The following is a 17,326-nucleotide window of genomic DNA, read 5'->3' as shown; positions in this document are numbered from 1 at the left end:
ATTGATTGTTTTTGTCTATTCTTCTATTGCTGTGTGTATTTGGGGGGTGGGGGGGGGGGGGTCGCGGCAGAGTGGGGGATTGTAAAAAGGGGTCGCCGAGCATAAAAGGTTGAGAACCGCTGTTCTATACTATTCTATAGCTTCTCCATTCCATTGCTAGGATTCTCTATACATAGCCTAGTAGAAGACGAGGAACCTGAGATTTATCAAAAGATGATATTAACATTTAAAGATGCAGACATCAACCCCAGATTTAAAGCTGTACACTGCCTCTGATACAACTCTTACAAATCCAACTACACTAACTACAGGCCTGCCATCAGTGTTTTCTGATACGATATAACCCAGCTCTAGGTTCCCACCCACACGACTAACAAAAAAATGTTAAGTGATCAATTGATTCCGAGCCTTGTCTCGAGGGCTAATATCAAACCAAACTCAAATCACTTTATTTTTTTTTTAAACCCTATTCAACTTAGACTTAAATGAAAACGGAGCATACACTGCCAGAAAGGTAAAAAAAAAAGGGGTGGTGGTGGTAAGGATGAGAGTTTGGGGGTTGCTTTTAGGAGGTTGAACAAACCACCTAACGGCCGAAGCCCTCCCTCTAACGGCCTTTGCTCTCCCCTCCACGCTGTAATCACTACGAGATCTGTATATCAACAACTGCAGAAAATCAACTGGGTATTTAGTCTGACAGTGCTTTATGCTAAGGCGAACAGGCCCGCCGGAATGGCGCCGCGCTACAGCACTAACAGAAATACTTCGGTAAGAAAGAAGAAGAGGAGGGAGAGGGGGGAAAAGCAGGTTTGCTCCGCCCATAGGACCGCCCACAACTTTTTTTTTTTTTTTTTTTTGGCATTGACAATGGTAACTCCGTAAGTTGACTATGTTGGTGGTGTATTGGCTTTGCCTTATATGTAAACAAACTTAGAGTCGAGGCAGTTATAACGCCAAGTAAAAATTTATTCTTAAAATATTAATACATGTTTTCGGATCTATTAAAAATCTACACATATCTTCGATTACAGTCATTTTTTTTTCCACGAGAAAACGACGCGAATCGTATCTGCCACGGCCAGACGTAGACACACCAACCACCGCGAGAAACCCAGGCGAGATTCAAAACTGGCAAGCCGCTATCGCCTTTCCCCCCACTAAGTTATGTGGCCGATTTGAAGATTTCTACCTGTCTTACCTCGGCGTTCACTCAAGTAGAAAAGCCTAGTCGAGGAAGTGGTTTACGCTTAGGCTAGTGGGAAGAAGAGAGAGAGAGCTAGCGCGGAACACTGGACCCTCGCTTCGGCCCCGTGTGTTAGCAGCAGTGGTAACAAAAACACTCTCCGATCACTCAATGTTTACATTTTTTTCCCCCTGTTCTGTGGGACGCGAGTAAAACGACTTGGGCGAGGGCAGTGAAGACTGCAAGACCTCTTGTGAATCTTTTTACAATGCGCGTGCAAGGAGACGCGTTGAACGAACGCCTTGTCGAGGTCCCGAACACTGGAGTGTAGATTCTAGTACCGAGTGATTCCGTGTGCTATTAAAACAAGTGGATGAATTGTTGTTAGCTCTAGTGTAGAATCTAGATCTAGTAACATTACAAATATTTCTGTTGTTTATATTTCTTGAAAGCCTGGGGACTCTGGATATCAGTTGAATGTCCCTGGGAGGAGACAGCCATGATCGGGAGTAATTTGACCGAATCCTCGCCTTTTCTTCTGTTGTTCTTGCTTGGCTATTGTCTGGCAGTCACTGAAGGTAAGATATTTAACATTTAGAGTATTTTTAGAGGAGAGTAGAGTCTCGGCTCTGACCAGATCTAGATCTAGATACATCTTAAAAGCAATGTTAACTTAAATCTAGATCTAGAACCTTTTTACCTAGACTAGAGACTTAACACAGACTTTATTAAGAATCAATTATCCAGAGTCTATATCTAGAAAATACTCTAAATCTAATCTAGATTCTAGATAGTGATAGGCCTATTTGCGAAAAGTCAAGACATTTGTAATAATGTAATGCCGTATTGGTGTGATCTTAAACATCCAGAAGTCTGAATTCTAGATCTAGACTATCTAGACATATTCATCTAGATCTATATCTAGAATAATCTAGATTAGATTCTAAATATCTATCCTAGGCATGGTAAAAAAAATTTGAGAATCTAGATTTAGATCTAGTAAAAATATAGATATCGAGTCTACACATTAAAAGTAATTACCGTCAGTGTTTTTCAAGTATGGCCCCTTATCATTTTGCTAATTTATGTAACATATTAGATCTACTTTGTGAAATGTATAATCTAGATATATAATATACAGGGTTAGATATTGATAGATATATTAGGTATGTGACTAGCTCGCAGAATTAGATAAATATTGAACGTCAATGATACCAAATGAAAGTTACAAAACAAAAGGAAAAGGTAAAAAAAAAAATTCTACAGTGCTGCAATGTGTACTCTTAAAAAACAACAACACATGACTCATTTTTTGATTCAGTATACCAGATACTCCAAAACAACTTGCTATTTTATATATATATATAATCATATAGATATATATATATATATATATATATTTTCCGTCATGCATGATAGTCTCCAATAGAATGTTGATCAAGTATTTGTTCAAAAATTTACACTTACAGCTTAATTATAGATCTAATTATTTAAATCTACATCGTTTCTAGATCTAGATAAGTAGACTAGACTATTTCTTGTGAAATCGAAATCGTCCTAGAGCTTAGATATTTCTTCTCTTAGTCTAGGTCTAGTCTCTAGAGTCTAGACATTTCAAATATAAGAAACTCATTTTAGTGGAGACAGCATTTGTTTCATTTTGTACACAAATAATGTCGCTTAAAACTTGGTTTAGTAGACTAGTTTTAAAGAACGACTTCTGTTCAGTGTTCGCTCCTAGACTTCTGAACGAATAAGTAGCTCTAATGAATAAAAGTGCCCTTTAAAAACAATCAATCCCCACGTTCATCATAGATTTGGAATCTATCAATGATTTGAACTAACCCTGAGAATTCTCATGTATATCAAATTATATATATATAAAAATATATAATTTTTTTTATTACTTGATTTCTATTTTTACTGCAATCGTTTATTTGTTTCTGGAAGTGTAATTGATTTTAACCCATTACCACCTAGACAATTGTATCTATTTCGTTTTAGTATTTAAAGGTCAGTAAATAAAAGAAATGTTGCGTGTAATTGTGACGTCAGAAGCCATCGTTAAATGACCTTGTTATCAGCTGTAAATCAATTTCGCTCCTCCGTTGTTTATAGTTTTCAAGTTATTTTACACACTTCAAAAACCTCGCGCACGTTTTTTTCCCCTCGTGAACTTTCAGGTGTTTCTTAGAGCCTCTTATCGACTCCTTGACTCTCTCCCCGCCTGCCTCTTCTCTCCATTCCGGCTTCGACCCCGAGCCTCTATTCTCCTCATCTCGATTGTTTTATTGGCGATGAATGGACGCATTTTCTCCTCACTCTCCCAATCTCCCAAAATGCTTGTTCTTCAGTAGTTCACAGGAAGTAGTTCCCTTAAGTGGAACTAGAAGACAGGAAGATGTAACTTTTGTTACTCTCTCTCTCTCTCTCAGTCTTCATTCATGTTGCATCTTTCTCAAGTCTTGAAAGCGGAGATCAACCGTTTTGACGTACCCCGACATCTGTGTTTTTTTTTTTGGTGTTGTTGACTTGACTGGGGCTGTCCGTTCAATGATGTGAGAACTGTCCGGCCATCGTGTTCGCATCTTATCTTTATACTATCGCCTTCATCACTTGGAGGGCAAGAGGACTACAAAAGGAACACCTTCTCATTACACTTCAGATCAAGGCCTTTTGAAGGGGGCAGCACCGCCGACACGTGATGAAGACACGATTGCTCTTCTCTTGGTTTCCACAAAATCTATTAACAAAAGCACAGCATACATTATAATATGAATACATTCAAAATTGAGCTAAAAATTTAAATAATATTCCTTTTTATTATTAATGCTTTTAAAAAAAAGAAGAAAAAAAATTGCTATGAACAATCTAATTCGTCGTCCATAGCAAACCTACTTGACTTAGACCTAGACTATATAGATGTGGGCTTTTTAAAATGATGACAGATGATATTATAAATAAGAAAACAATGAAAGAATATATTTATTTGAATTCTGAACTACATGTTGTTTGGTTTATTTGTTAGGAATTATCAGTAGTTTTCGAAATACTAAAAGGCGTTGCAATTATTTGGTTACAGAATACGTGTTGATGATGTGAACTGTTACGTCTTTATTTCTGTCGGTCGACGATTATATTTTCTCCAAATGAAAATAAATTACTCTTAGGATATTTTCTATTATGTAAGAGAAAATGTCGTTTTTTTTAAATTCAAATTACTAAAACCAAAAAACAATTACACAAGAATAAATTTAGAAAGAAGAAACAAAGCTATATCATAAGTTGCAGAGGGCAGACATTTTAAATAAGGTCATCGAGTGCTCATTTTTGTGTGAATCTGGTAATTAGACATTATCTCTCGGGGAGATGAAATTAGATCCATACATTTTTTACTTGGTTTATTAGATAATTGTAACACTCGGTGCCAATGTTTGAAAAAAAAAAAAGGCCAGGATATGTTAAATAATATTCACCTCTTTCCTAAACATTTTTATTTGGTTGCAGATATCCTGAGCTGTCAAGCAGGGATGATAATTTATACCACCATAAACTGCTGGTGCGGGAGGGTGGTGGCATTCCGTGGCTGTGCCAAGAAACATTGCGACTCGGGGATTAGAATAACGTTTTATTTTTAGTCGTTTCGCAAAGTCATCAGTTGTACACATCAAAGTCATCAGTTGTACACATCAAAGTCATCAGTTGTACACATCAAAGTCATCAGTTGTACACACCAAAGTCATCAGTTGTACACACCAAAGTCATCAGTTGTACACACCAAAGTCATCAGTTGTACACATCAAAGTCATCAGTTGTACACATCAAAGTCATCAGTTGTACACACCAAAGTCATCAGTTGTACACACCAAAGTCATCAGTTGTACACATCAGAAAGTTAGGTTCTTCCCTCCCTTTGTGTTTCGTAGTTCTTCCCTCCCTTTGTGTTTCTTAGTTAACTCGAGGCCAATTGATACAGAAGGCCCGAGCACTGACCTGCAACGTCATAACCTGTGGGCAGTTCAGACCAATAGCTCGTTGCACGTCACAGGTTTTTACGACGTGGCAACGAGCTATTGGTCTAAACTGCCCACATGCTGTGACGTTGCATGTCAGTGTTGAGGCCTTCTGTAACGATTAGTCTCGGTTAACTCCTTATTCCAACAGACTCGATTAGTTCTGAATACACGAGGGTTAGTTTTTTTTTTAACCGTGAGTACTAGATTCTTGATGAAACGTCTTCCTCTGAACTGAGCATTTCAACATTTCAGAATATGCTTTGAACTGGTTCTTATGGCGAAATCAAAACCTAGATTTTAATAAAAAGAAGAAATTTTTAAAAGTTTTACATTCTCAATATAACTAAATCTGAAGCATAGCAGTCCGAAATCAACTGATCAAAGAAATTAAACTAGACAAAAAAAAACTTGACCAAAAATTTTACCGACTTCTCCAAACTTCCTGCTAACTTCCATTTAAGCGAGTCCCGATATGTAGACCTACTAAGTCCTTAATAAACACGAGTTAGTATTCAGGTACATTTTGGTAGAAACGTAACAAAAGTTTGTCTATATAATAACGACGCGGTATTGCATGGCAAAGTCGTCTTAGAGTGTCATTGCATGGCAGAGGTTTTATTTAAGAAAATAGAAATTTTAAAATAATTGAAATCGAAATGACTCCCCCCCCCCCTTGTTTTGTTAGTTCATCAGGTTTGTTATACGTGTCAGTATGTGAGCGTTGAGAATATAAGTTAATTTGAACGCTGGGTTGATTTGTAGAATGGATATTTTAAAACCCACTTTAAGTGGTATCACAAAAGAAAACAAGCTATCGTTTTTTTTTTAAACAATTAATTGTCCGTACTCCCCATTCTCAGACCAAGTTCAAACTTGCAACATTTATTTATTGTCCCTGAAAAACATGAATCAATCAAAATCAACCAAGAATTAATAAGAGGTAATAAATAAATTTTGCTTGATATAGTAAAATGATATATATCTTTCAATATGAAGTAGTTGACTATAAATGTGCAATTATTTACCTCATATAAGCTTTGAGTTCAATAAAAGATTTTTTAAAAATATTTTGCTTGCATATTGATTCAGATTTTTTTTTTAGCTCTGTCTCTGTAAGTTGTATTAAACATGAACGAAATTTCTTATTAACAATGATAGATTGACTTTAATTGTATTCAAATTCTTTTTTTTTTTTCAACAACCAAAAAAAAAGTTTCCATAGGGAAAACATAACTTTAAAAAATTCATAATGTAAGCAACCAGTGCTTCTACAAATTAATTTAATTAAAAAATATAATTAAAATGAACTTTCCGAACGGTTCCAACCATAATGTGTGTGCTCCTCTTGTAGAGCCTGTAGATGTGAAGGTCTATTAGCCGCTGTGTTGAGCTCCTCCACTCTACCTGGCATTCTTCTCTCTTGTTTCCCCTACTGTTGAAATACTAATGTTTCTATTATTCCTATCGGATAGAAACGAAGCCGCGCTCTGATGAAACAGGGCAGCATCCGCTCTATGCGTCGTCGTAGCCTTGGTTATAAATGTCCCGTCTCGTGATAAGAAACATTTATTTGCTCCCCCCCCCCTTTTTTTTTTCCCCTGTCTGCAGCCGCCCCTACCTCTCCCCACCCCATCCAGACATTTCTAGCTATTGCCTTGGTATCTTTGTCTTAGCTATTTCTGTAAAGCTTCTTCCAAGTTCCTCCTCTTCATCTGTCTTCACCCTCGGAAGGAAAAAAAAATTAAACGGGGCGGGGATAAGGAGGTAGTGATTCCTTATAATGTTTTTTTTTTTCCTTTTTTTTTCTTCTTTATGCCTAGGAATTGTTTGAAACATGCAAAGATAACTCTTACATTACTAGGTGAGTCGTGAGAGTAGCTTCCCCCTTCTGTGTAATTAAATGAATTATTCGACTTGCAGACGAAGACATTTTGACAGTTTCACTCATCCCCCGCCGGGTCGTCTCCCCCTCCTTGCCTTAGATTCTCTGTTTCTTAACCTCCCCCCACCCCCACACACAACATCCACATTTTTTTTTCTCACCCAAGTGTAAACAGTACAACAAAAATTGTATGCCCCCCTCCTCCCCCCCCCATCTTTTTTTACGTCTGCCATGACGAGTTATTTATGTGTTGTGTATGCTGTGTGTTGTAAGACACAACCCCTGTCTCGTGTGTTGCCTACCACACGAGCGTGCTGGGGGTCTAGAAGCGTTACTGACTTCTTGTTTCTCCACGACTGAGTTTTTTTTTATATAAAAATATAGGCTATGCATTATAAGCGAAAATATTTTAATCTCTTCATAGGAGGTCCTGCAGAAATGCAAAGCAATACCGAGACGTTGAGAATAGGGACCAGAAATATGATCAAGGATTTTCACTCGGGGAGGGGGGGCGGGTTAATGTAAGAGTGCATGTCATAAGCAGACCAACACAGTGTAGGACCCCTAGAAGTTTCATTGCTCTACATGTAACGTACATGTCTAGATATGTTATGAAGATTAAGGGGGCGTTCAGTCCTGGCGTCCATGTACGTTGTACAGTTGCATTGATTTGTGTCGCATCGTTCTCAGCATTTTAAACAAAAGAGATTACAGAGGTACTTTCAAAAAGAGATTATAGAGGTACTTTCAAAAAGAGATTATAGAGGTACTTTCAAAAAGAGATTACAGAGGTACTTTCAAAAAGAGATTACAGAGGTACTTTCAAAGAGAGATTATAGAGGTACTTTCAAAAAGAGATTACAGAGGTACTTTCAAAAAGAGATTATAGAGTTACTTTCTAAAAGAAATTACGTCTTACATACACACGGATGTTATTCTTTTCCTGCGTGTTAAATGGAGTTTTAAACTCTGCTAAGTCATTGGTATTTCTGTCTGATTCAGACAACCCGTTCTGTGCACTTATGTCTCTATGTATGATGGGGGAATTGTACGCATCTTTCTTAGCATACGGAAAAAGAAATATGCCTTGTGATTTGTGTTTTTCTGAAAATGTATTATTTTGTATGTGTTATGGTTCGTTGCGCTATGAACTCATGTATACAGTACATATTTTAGATTATTATTATCATTATTTTGTTACAGGACATTTGTTTGTTGGTCACGGTTGGTACTCTCTTTGTTCTGTTTTAAGTTTTTCTTTTATGTGTTATTTTGTTTGTATGCTATACACATTTGCACCAGAATATTGTTGCTGTCTTATAATTATTAAGTTTCAAATATAGTTTATAGTTTTGTCAATTACCAGTAATATGTTTCCTTTGTTTACCATTTCGTATTTTGGAAATTTTGTGTGTTAAAACTATTTTTGTAAAGAAAATGTTTTCTTGCTGCTGTCATCATATTTATTTAAACAGCTCAATAGATTTCTAATCCTATAATGATTTCAATAATTACATGATTGTTATGAGAGAGCCTAACGAATGGTTATTTTTATCTTCAAAAACTTTTGTGATGTTCGTCTTTTAAAAGATATAAGAGTCACTTCTTTAGAATCTTTACTTTCTTGTTTCGTGTTGCAATTGTTTTCTTAATACGGAAAAAAGGTGTGTGTGTGTGTGTGTGGGGGGTTTCCTCCACTAAACATCAAGTTTTGAATTATAAAAAAAAACATGGTGGGAAGATTAGTAAGAATTCCGACTTGCATGTTTTGACCTGTCCCATGACGTTTTAAATAAATACGGCTAAAATAAAAATATAACACTAGAGGATTTTTTTTTTTCCAATTTTTTACAAATATCGACTAGGGTGCCCTAAATGTGTACAGTAGCAGAACCCCTGAAGCTACGTCAGGATAAGGCGCTCCCAGGTTTCCAAACTTCCATTTCAACTGGAGTATTTAGTGCTAATAAGAGAAAATCCAGCGTGATTGACAGACTGTTTAGTGCTAAGTAATTGACTGGATTAGTGCAGGAACTCTTTGGCTTTTTTTTTTTTTTTTTTCTTGTGCCTACACTTCGGTCAAATCTGGTTCAGAAGAAGAAAAAAACAAAAACAAGCACAAAGTGCCACCTTTGTAGAACTGGTGATTTAGAATGTAGACCTTGAAATTACAGACTTATTAGTGGTACGGTAGAGATACCAACATCTTGCATTTTCTTTATCTTCTTTTGTGGGCGAAATGTGTTTGTTGGTTGGTACAAAGCTAAAGTCATCTCACCTGTTTGGTACACATTTTGTACACTTTATTTCTCTCTCTTCCCATTCTCTTTGCACAATAATTTAATATTCCTAACGGAACACGACTCAATTAAAAAAAATGAACCGATTAATTTAATAATTCGTTGTAATTCATTAATTTTGCTTGATGTGGAGAAAGGGAAATATATCTTACAGTATTGAAATGTATTGATGTAAATGTTCAGTTATATTCGCTTTTTCTGAAGTATTTTTAAAATATATTTTCCTTTTTATTATATATATATATATATATATATATATATATATATATATATATATATATAGAGAGAGAGAGAGAGAGAGAGAGAGAGAAGTTTTTGTTGCCCCATGAATGTTGATTTAGTATGACTACTGACCACTATTACCATGTGGAAAACCATCACACCGAATCAAGTTGTCCTTGACATGGTTATCTAGTTGTTCTTTTTTACCATCATATTTTTATTTATCCGTTGTCATCCATCACAACCCATTTTCCATTGCCAACCTTCATGACTCATCGTCTATTGTCACCCTCAACAAGATGTTTTTCACCTTCAGACTATTCATACTATCCCCACCCCTTTAACACACAAAAAAATGACTTTATATATAACACAATTTTTTTTTCTTGGTAGTGCTTACCACAGTTTCCACTACAAGTTTAAATATGGTACTTGTGAAAACAACAAAAAAAAAAAAAAAAAAGAACTACAACGACGTTGTTTGTACAACAGTAGACGTCTGGCGGATGCTGAGGTCATTCAGTTCCCATCCTCAGTGTGCGCCCTCGCCATTTATCTCGTGATGTAATATTGTTGAAGCTATCAACTCGGCCAGACATCCCCGCCACTCGGGGATATTCGCGTCAAGTCCAAATATTTGGACACACAATTATTGCTTTCTATCTGTGTTTATGCAACGCTTGGAGATCTAATACCTTTTGTTAGGAGCTTGTTATTTTTTTTGGTCCGGAGGTGTGGGGGCTTGGAGGTTATGCTATCCCCAAACACAGTGAGACGATACTTAACCATGTGTCCCGGCCACTAAAACATATTAGCTTGTGTTTAGAATCGCCATAGCCATTGCAGACGTTAAAATGTAATAAGGATTTGTTCATTATGTGAGCTTTCAATGTTTTTCTATCGTGGTCCAGTCAGGTCGAATAGCTTTATTGAATTTGCAACATCACAGGTCTGACGTCACCAACTGTGACCTGGCAACGAGCTATTGGCCTAAACTACCCACAGGCCGCGACGTCACATGTCAGTGTTGATGCCTACTATAAGGTTTGGCCTCGGCTATGATGTGTGTGGAGTCTGCTTATTGAAAAGAATATTTGTATCCATTCACCATGACCTACTAGATTCAGAGGCGTAAGCTGTGATGGTTCATGGCATAGATTTATAAATTATTGGTGCGGGTGCCAGATCTTTTTCTATTCTGACCCCATCGCATTTGAAACGCCGGTGTCTTTGGCGGCTCAACCGCCGAAACAAAATCGCCTAGTGCAATGCACCAAGACTATGCGGTTTCGTTATGCACTTCACTATAGAGGGACAGGAAGTGACCCGCATGCCGTAGGTAGGCAATCACTTTAATAATATTAATAACCATTATCTTAATTTATTGTTAAGGAACAAGTACATGTTCATTGAAAACCATTGTCGCTGACTTGTAACTGACGTGTTAGTTGGAACTGACGCCGTAGCTGTAGTTTTCAAAACTATACAAGGTCAGGGAGAATGTCACATTTTTGTTCTTCTTGTAACTGTTGGTCAGTGGGGGGCCAAAGGAAGACGACCGATAGAATGACACGGTCCGTCAGTCCCGGTTTCCTTGACCCGTGTCAGCCTTTCTAAGAAGGGGTGGGGTAGGGGGGTTACGCTGCTCACTTCATCCCCCCCCGGGTCTACGAACCCATCACCATCGGGGGGAAAGCCGTCCGCCATTCATCTGTCGATCCCTCGCCCCCCCCCCCCCCCTTAATGTTTCGACCCCCTTACCACGGCCCTCAAAATCCCATTGAGGCATGCAACGATGCATTTGTTAACGAGGGCACCGGACAAAGGCTTCGCGAAGAATAATCCCGCCGTAGGAGGACCTGGCGCTAAATCGATTATTAAAGGAGCTCTTCAATTAGTCAACAAAAGACGCAGAGACCAGCGTTCTTTGTACCGGTCTTTCGTGATAGAAAGAAAAAAAAAGGGATAAAAGAAGTGACAGAAGAGGACTTGTACTGTCGGGCTCTGCGTAGAAAATGTTTTTTCACGGCCGTACGGAAAGAGACTGCTAATGTCAAAATGTATATTTTAATAACCCTCGAGTGGGCTCGGATAAAAGGCAAGAATCGTCTGAGGTTTTGTTCCCTCCACTGTAGGAACTGTTGGTAATGCACTTGGCAGAGAAATCAACATGTTTCACCACTCGAGGATCTACCTTTTTTTGTGAAAGAACTGGGGAGAAAGGAAAAATGAAAAATCCGCTTGTCAACGAGTCAATCAAGTAAATTAGCCGATCCTGATGAGGTCATCTGATCGGTGTTATTTGATTAATTTATCAGTCAATTGTATGTAATGTGTCAGTCTTATGCAATTGTCTGGGTCCAAATTTTGGGTGCTTACTATTGGGCAGACTTTGGTGGTATTTTTTTATTTAAATACTTCTTTACTTAGTAAATAATGTCTTGTAAGGGATAATCGAGTACGTAGACAATCTACATTGAAGTGAACTCTTTGTTATCTGAGAAAAATATGCGTTTAAAAACAGCTTTACCATGTATGCATGCGCTTATAATTAGCTTCAATATTCTTGTCTGCCAAGTTTTAAAGTGGCTATAGACTGTCCAAATGTCACAGTTAAATATCATGTTAACGTTTTTTTAACCACCAAATTGTTTCCTGATCTTTAAAAATTCACATGAGCGAAAAAACGTTTGTCTTTCACGTTTCTGGTAATGCCGGTGTAAAGTTTTTGAGAGCACTGGATTTTTAAGATTTCAAAGACGCTGGCATTGAGAAGCTAAACGAATGCCCATTAAGTCCAAAAGCTCGTGATTGAATCTCATGTAAGTTGGTGTATATTGGTATACATTTTGGTTAATCGGGTCTCTCAGATACTCTCATGTGTCCGATGGGTGAAGGTATTTAGTGTCTTTTTTGTTGCATATCTTCTTGTTTCGTCACAACTTTTTTTTTCAATGACATCTTCAATTTTCTTATGTCCTCAGTTTTGAAAATTGCGATTGTTTGAAAGTTGTGATTTTTAACCTTTCACCTCTGTCAGCCATACCGTCGCCAAGCCCCTACCCTTCACTCCCGCATGCTATCTTGAGTCTGCTCTTGTTGATCGTGTTGTGTTGGACAGCCCTGAGTCAACACTAAATATTGGCCTTCCAAGACGCCCTCCCCCTCCCCCCTCGTTTATTTTTAGCCTTCCAAGAAGGAGTTGTCGTGTTGGGTCAGTGTCCACTCTCCAGTTACTCTCAATGACACTCCCTCCTCTAACCTAAAGCACTCACTCCCCAGAAAAAGACAGTAATGGCGACTTAGTCAAGATCTGGAGGGGGATGTGAGAAGAGGGGTGGGGGGGGGGTTGACCATAGTTCAAAACTGACCAGTTTTTTTTTTGCTCAGATCACGTTTTAGAATATTTTTTGATTGAGCTTTGGTAGGCGGGGTCAAAAAGTGAATTAGCTGACCCCTAGACCCATTGAATATCTGGACTCCAGGGCTCCGCTGAACACTTTCCGAAATTCTTTTGCGTCTACGAAATGTGTACGACCTTGGATAAACTGAACTCAATTAAAATGATTAAAAAATTAAACAATCTTTTTCGACGATTACTGGTTAACAAGGGCAGATCATTGTGTGGCTAACACAACTGTTTTACTCTCTTCGCGCTTTATAGCATCGTTGATTGTTTTTTTTTTTTTGTAAATCACTTCCCCTTGCTCGCAGTTGTTACTTCATCATGGGGTGTTGATTATCGATCCGCCGTCAGATGTTTACGTCATCTGTTGATGTTTAGTTAGCAATCGGACTATTGCATCATTTCGCGATGTCCAGATAACAATCATATTGTTGCATAATTTCGATATGCTCAAATTCTTCTTCTTCGTTTAACCAGTTTTTTATTTTGTTTTTTGTTTGGTCGCTGAAAAGATGCTTGCTATATATTGTTGATTATGCTGGGTCGTTTTTGGGTGATTGGGTTGGTCTGAGTGAGGAAAATTAACTCGTACCGACAGTGAGCTCCATAGACCAGTTAGGGATGCCCAAATGACAAATAGAGGTGGTCAGACAGACATTTCCAAACTTCTAATATGAATCGATCAAGATTTGAACCATAACACTTTCATGTTCCAATCCAATCCCTTTCCAAACTGCTATTACCGTCCCTATGTTAAAGCGTTAAAAAAAAAGACTCAATAAGAGTCATTGTGCTCGGTTTCAGTTTTTTTTTTTATAATAAATTTGTCCCCGATCCTTTTTTGCCTTTAAACAAACGTGACATGGATCTGGTTAAACTCCACAGTTTTGTTGTGCAAATAGACGGGCCGGTTACTATTTATGTGAGGCTGCGCTATACACACGAAGAACTTGTAGCTAACATGAGACTATTACTACATCGTTTTCTACGTGAGGCCCGCCTCGTGTGACACGTTCATTTGGGGGGGGGGAGGCGATCCCCTGATGTGGACACAATGCATGTAAGGGACATATACACAAGGGCGCACAAGAAGCCGCATGATGAAAGGTAGCCCTCCTCCCCCAAAGTTTGCTCTCTACCTAATACCGCCCTCTCCCCTCACCTTCGTTTTGTGTGCTTTGTTTGCTCAGCTTTCCCTCTTCCTATTTGACTTATGTAGTGTTGCCTCTCTCTACCCCTCCTATTTCCTGCACGCAGTTTACTTACTACTGCCCCGAACACTTAGCATAGAGACAGCAAAACTGTTTTGTAAAGAATACATTCCATAATCAGTTCAGAGGGAAGTGACACTATTTTTTTTAAATAATGACATTATTATTACAAAATGCTACTCAACCTAGATGAGGCTAATATTACAATGTGCCTTCTCTGTTTGGGACCCTTTAAACTCAAAAACAACAACAAAGAAACTAGTGAAGACACAAACCAACACGCCCGCTTTTACCTCTTAGTCTACTTTCTTAAACTTTTGTAAATTAAACTTTCTATAAAAATGATTTCATCCCTTCTCCTTTAAAAACAAATACTGTAAAGTGTGTGTGTGTGCCTATATGCTGGCTGCTTGGTCGTGTGGTAAGCACTTTGGAGGACCGTCGTCCCGATTGTCTCGGTTTTAAACCCTGCCAGATGCCAGCCACCGTCGTCCTGCGGGAGGATTGGGCTAGGATGACATCAGCTGAAGGAACACCTAAAACATGTAAAACAATATATCACACGCTTTTTCTTAAGCTGCCATTTTAATTACAGATTTGGATTTTATGGCACATCGGCACAATTCAGGTCATGTCTTGTCCCCCGTTTTGTTTTTAGTCTTGCTTGACCAGAAGTCCCATTATTGCTTGCTGTTCCAACAGACGGTCTCACCCCCCCCCTCTCTGTGTACACAGTGTCTGGGTAGAAATTTACTTTCTCTTTAGTAGGTGGGTGTCGCCGCGATCTTCTCGTGATGCAGACTTTAGTAGACTTTGTAGTCCTTTCTGTTATGTCATTTTGGCAGTCAGATGTGACATTGACATGAGTGACATTTACTTGACGTCGCCACTGGCTGCAGGAGAAACATTGACACGTATCAATCACGTCTCTGTCATTCGTGTGTGTGTGCGTGTATTTTGTGTGTGATGACCTTGACTGTTTATGACTTATGACTTTAACCTGATGAAATCAGTACAAATGACCTACCATATTTCTTCGTCCATGGGGACATAGGTGTATCCGACACGCGTGTTTATGGGCCCCTTCGGAGAAAAAAAAAATCAGTCCAGCAAAACGGAGCCTCAGCGGCTTTATCGGGTCCTCTGGGCAGAAGTTTCTTGGGGCCGGATAGGACCACACTGTGAGCCGGATTTGTCCCCCTGGTAGTAGTTTGGCTATCACCGCACTGAGACGAAACAGAAGTGTACAACTCAAGACCTGCACAGACCTACTCTTCCATGCTTCCGTGAAGAGTAATTGCATATTCTGTTTTGGGTGCTAAGGGTCCTATTGACTGACTGTCGCATGCTCACCAGTGATAGAACTTGGTATGACAAATACATCAACACACGAATAACACACAAAAATGAATTTTAAAAGGAAAGCAGAGATTGAATGTAACAGCACCTTTTCTCCACAAAAACTAGATGCACATAGATGTGTAGATGCATATAGCTGTGTATGTGCCTTCAACTATGTATATGCATATAGCTGTGTAGATGCTTACAGCTATATATATGCATATAGCTGTGTAGATGCCTACAGCTATGTAGATTCATATAGCTGTGTAGATGCATATAGCTATGTATATGCCTACAGTTGTGTAGATGCATGTATTTTGATTGACAATTTCGATTGTTTGAAGGCTAAAAACAGAACAAAACAAAACATTTTTTTTTATCGTTGGCCTGGCCTTCAAGTTTACACTTTACTTGGTCGGGCTCTAGTGTTTTGGCTTAAGTGTTGTGGGGGGGGGACCCTCTTTTAACCAGAACCATATTATAATAATAGTATTACTAATACTTGTGGCGACGCATACAAACAAATAAATAGACACACACGAACACACACACGGATCCAGTCTGCGCAAACAAAACAAAGACACAAAGACGCCCCCCCCCCCCCACCAACCTCGGCTACACGTCCGACAACGATCGATCTGCCATTGACTATTTGCGTTGGTCACCCTTCGCGTGTAAACAACGGAACTCTGGACTGTGTCAATAGACTCGGACTAGCAGTGGACGCCATCCAGACCAGAAACACGCAAACAAATCCGGCATCTGTGTGTGTGTGTGTGTATTTCTTGTATTCGTTCACTCATTCTTTCCCTTCATTTTCTCTCCCCCCCCCCCCCAAACTGCGCCCTATCACGTGACTGAGAATGTTCAGTGCGAATGGAATACAATTGCTCGTTTCTTTTATAATATCACTTTTTAATCAGGCTTTTGTTTTTAAAATCCATTATTGTTTCACATTTCAGTACAATATAAGCAATAATTTTTCTTTCTGTCTGTTTGTCTGTCTGTCCATCTCTCTCTCTCTCTCTTCGGCCTGCTATGATGTTGATGAGTTCTGTAGAGAAAGCTGTCTACTTGCATGGATGAAAAAGCGTGTAACTTCCATGACCCTAATAGATCAGTTTTCAAGTTGATTTGAAAATGAACGTTGATAAAAAATGACGACGGATTGCCAAGTTGTAACATCGACCAGCCGATAATAGATCTTTTAGATGTCTGAACTCAAGGGGGGGAGACCACACAGAACGGACCACAAACGTACTGATGTCCTGGCCTGACAGTTTCTTGTTGACCTTTTTAAGAAACCATTCCCCAGGTCACTGCGATGAGTGCTACCCCTCGACACCCGCAGTTCACACGCGCGTTGTTATTTTTGTTTTTACCAGTGTGATTGTGTTTGTTAGACGGTCTACGATAATATGCGTATCTCCTTCAACCTCTTTTTTTTTCTTATATGTATTTTATTAAAGGACTCTTTACTCTATTTCCTGTTTTGATAAGAATCTTTCATTTTCTTCCCTCCAGATACTAGAACATGCGTTCTATGTAATGAGATTCTAAGAATTAGATGTAAGGCTTACATTTAACATACAGATATTGCTGTACAGTACGTATACAATAGGAACTCAAAATGGCCGTGGCCGGACACACTTTTTACCACATTATTACATTAATGTGTCGTCCTAGAAAAATTGCCAGTTTTTAATCATAAGGTAATCAATCAACGGCAAGAAATATCCTTGTGGAGATTATAAAAATCTTTTTT

General features: G+C 38.6%; 1 protein-coding gene across 1 annotated transcript in view; it reads left to right on the top strand.

Moving 5' to 3' along the window:
* Positions 1-905: 905 nt before the first annotated feature.
* Positions 906-17,326, top strand: part of LOC106075226 (uncharacterized) — a 55,855-nt gene continuing 39,434 nt past the window's right edge. The window contains exon 1 of the mRNA XM_013236173.2: positions 906-1,761. Coding sequence (XP_013091627.2) covers positions 1,683-1,761 — 79 coding nt within the window. The 5' untranslated portion in view covers positions 906-1,682. The remainder of the gene's footprint in view (positions 1,762-17,326) is intronic.

This window comes from Biomphalaria glabrata, chromosome 1, assembly GCF_947242115.1.
Source record: "Biomphalaria glabrata chromosome 1, xgBioGlab47.1, whole genome shotgun sequence".
Lineage (NCBI taxonomy): Eukaryota > Metazoa > Mollusca > Gastropoda > Planorbidae > Biomphalaria > Biomphalaria glabrata.
This window is presented reverse-complemented; position numbering and strand designations above follow the sequence as displayed.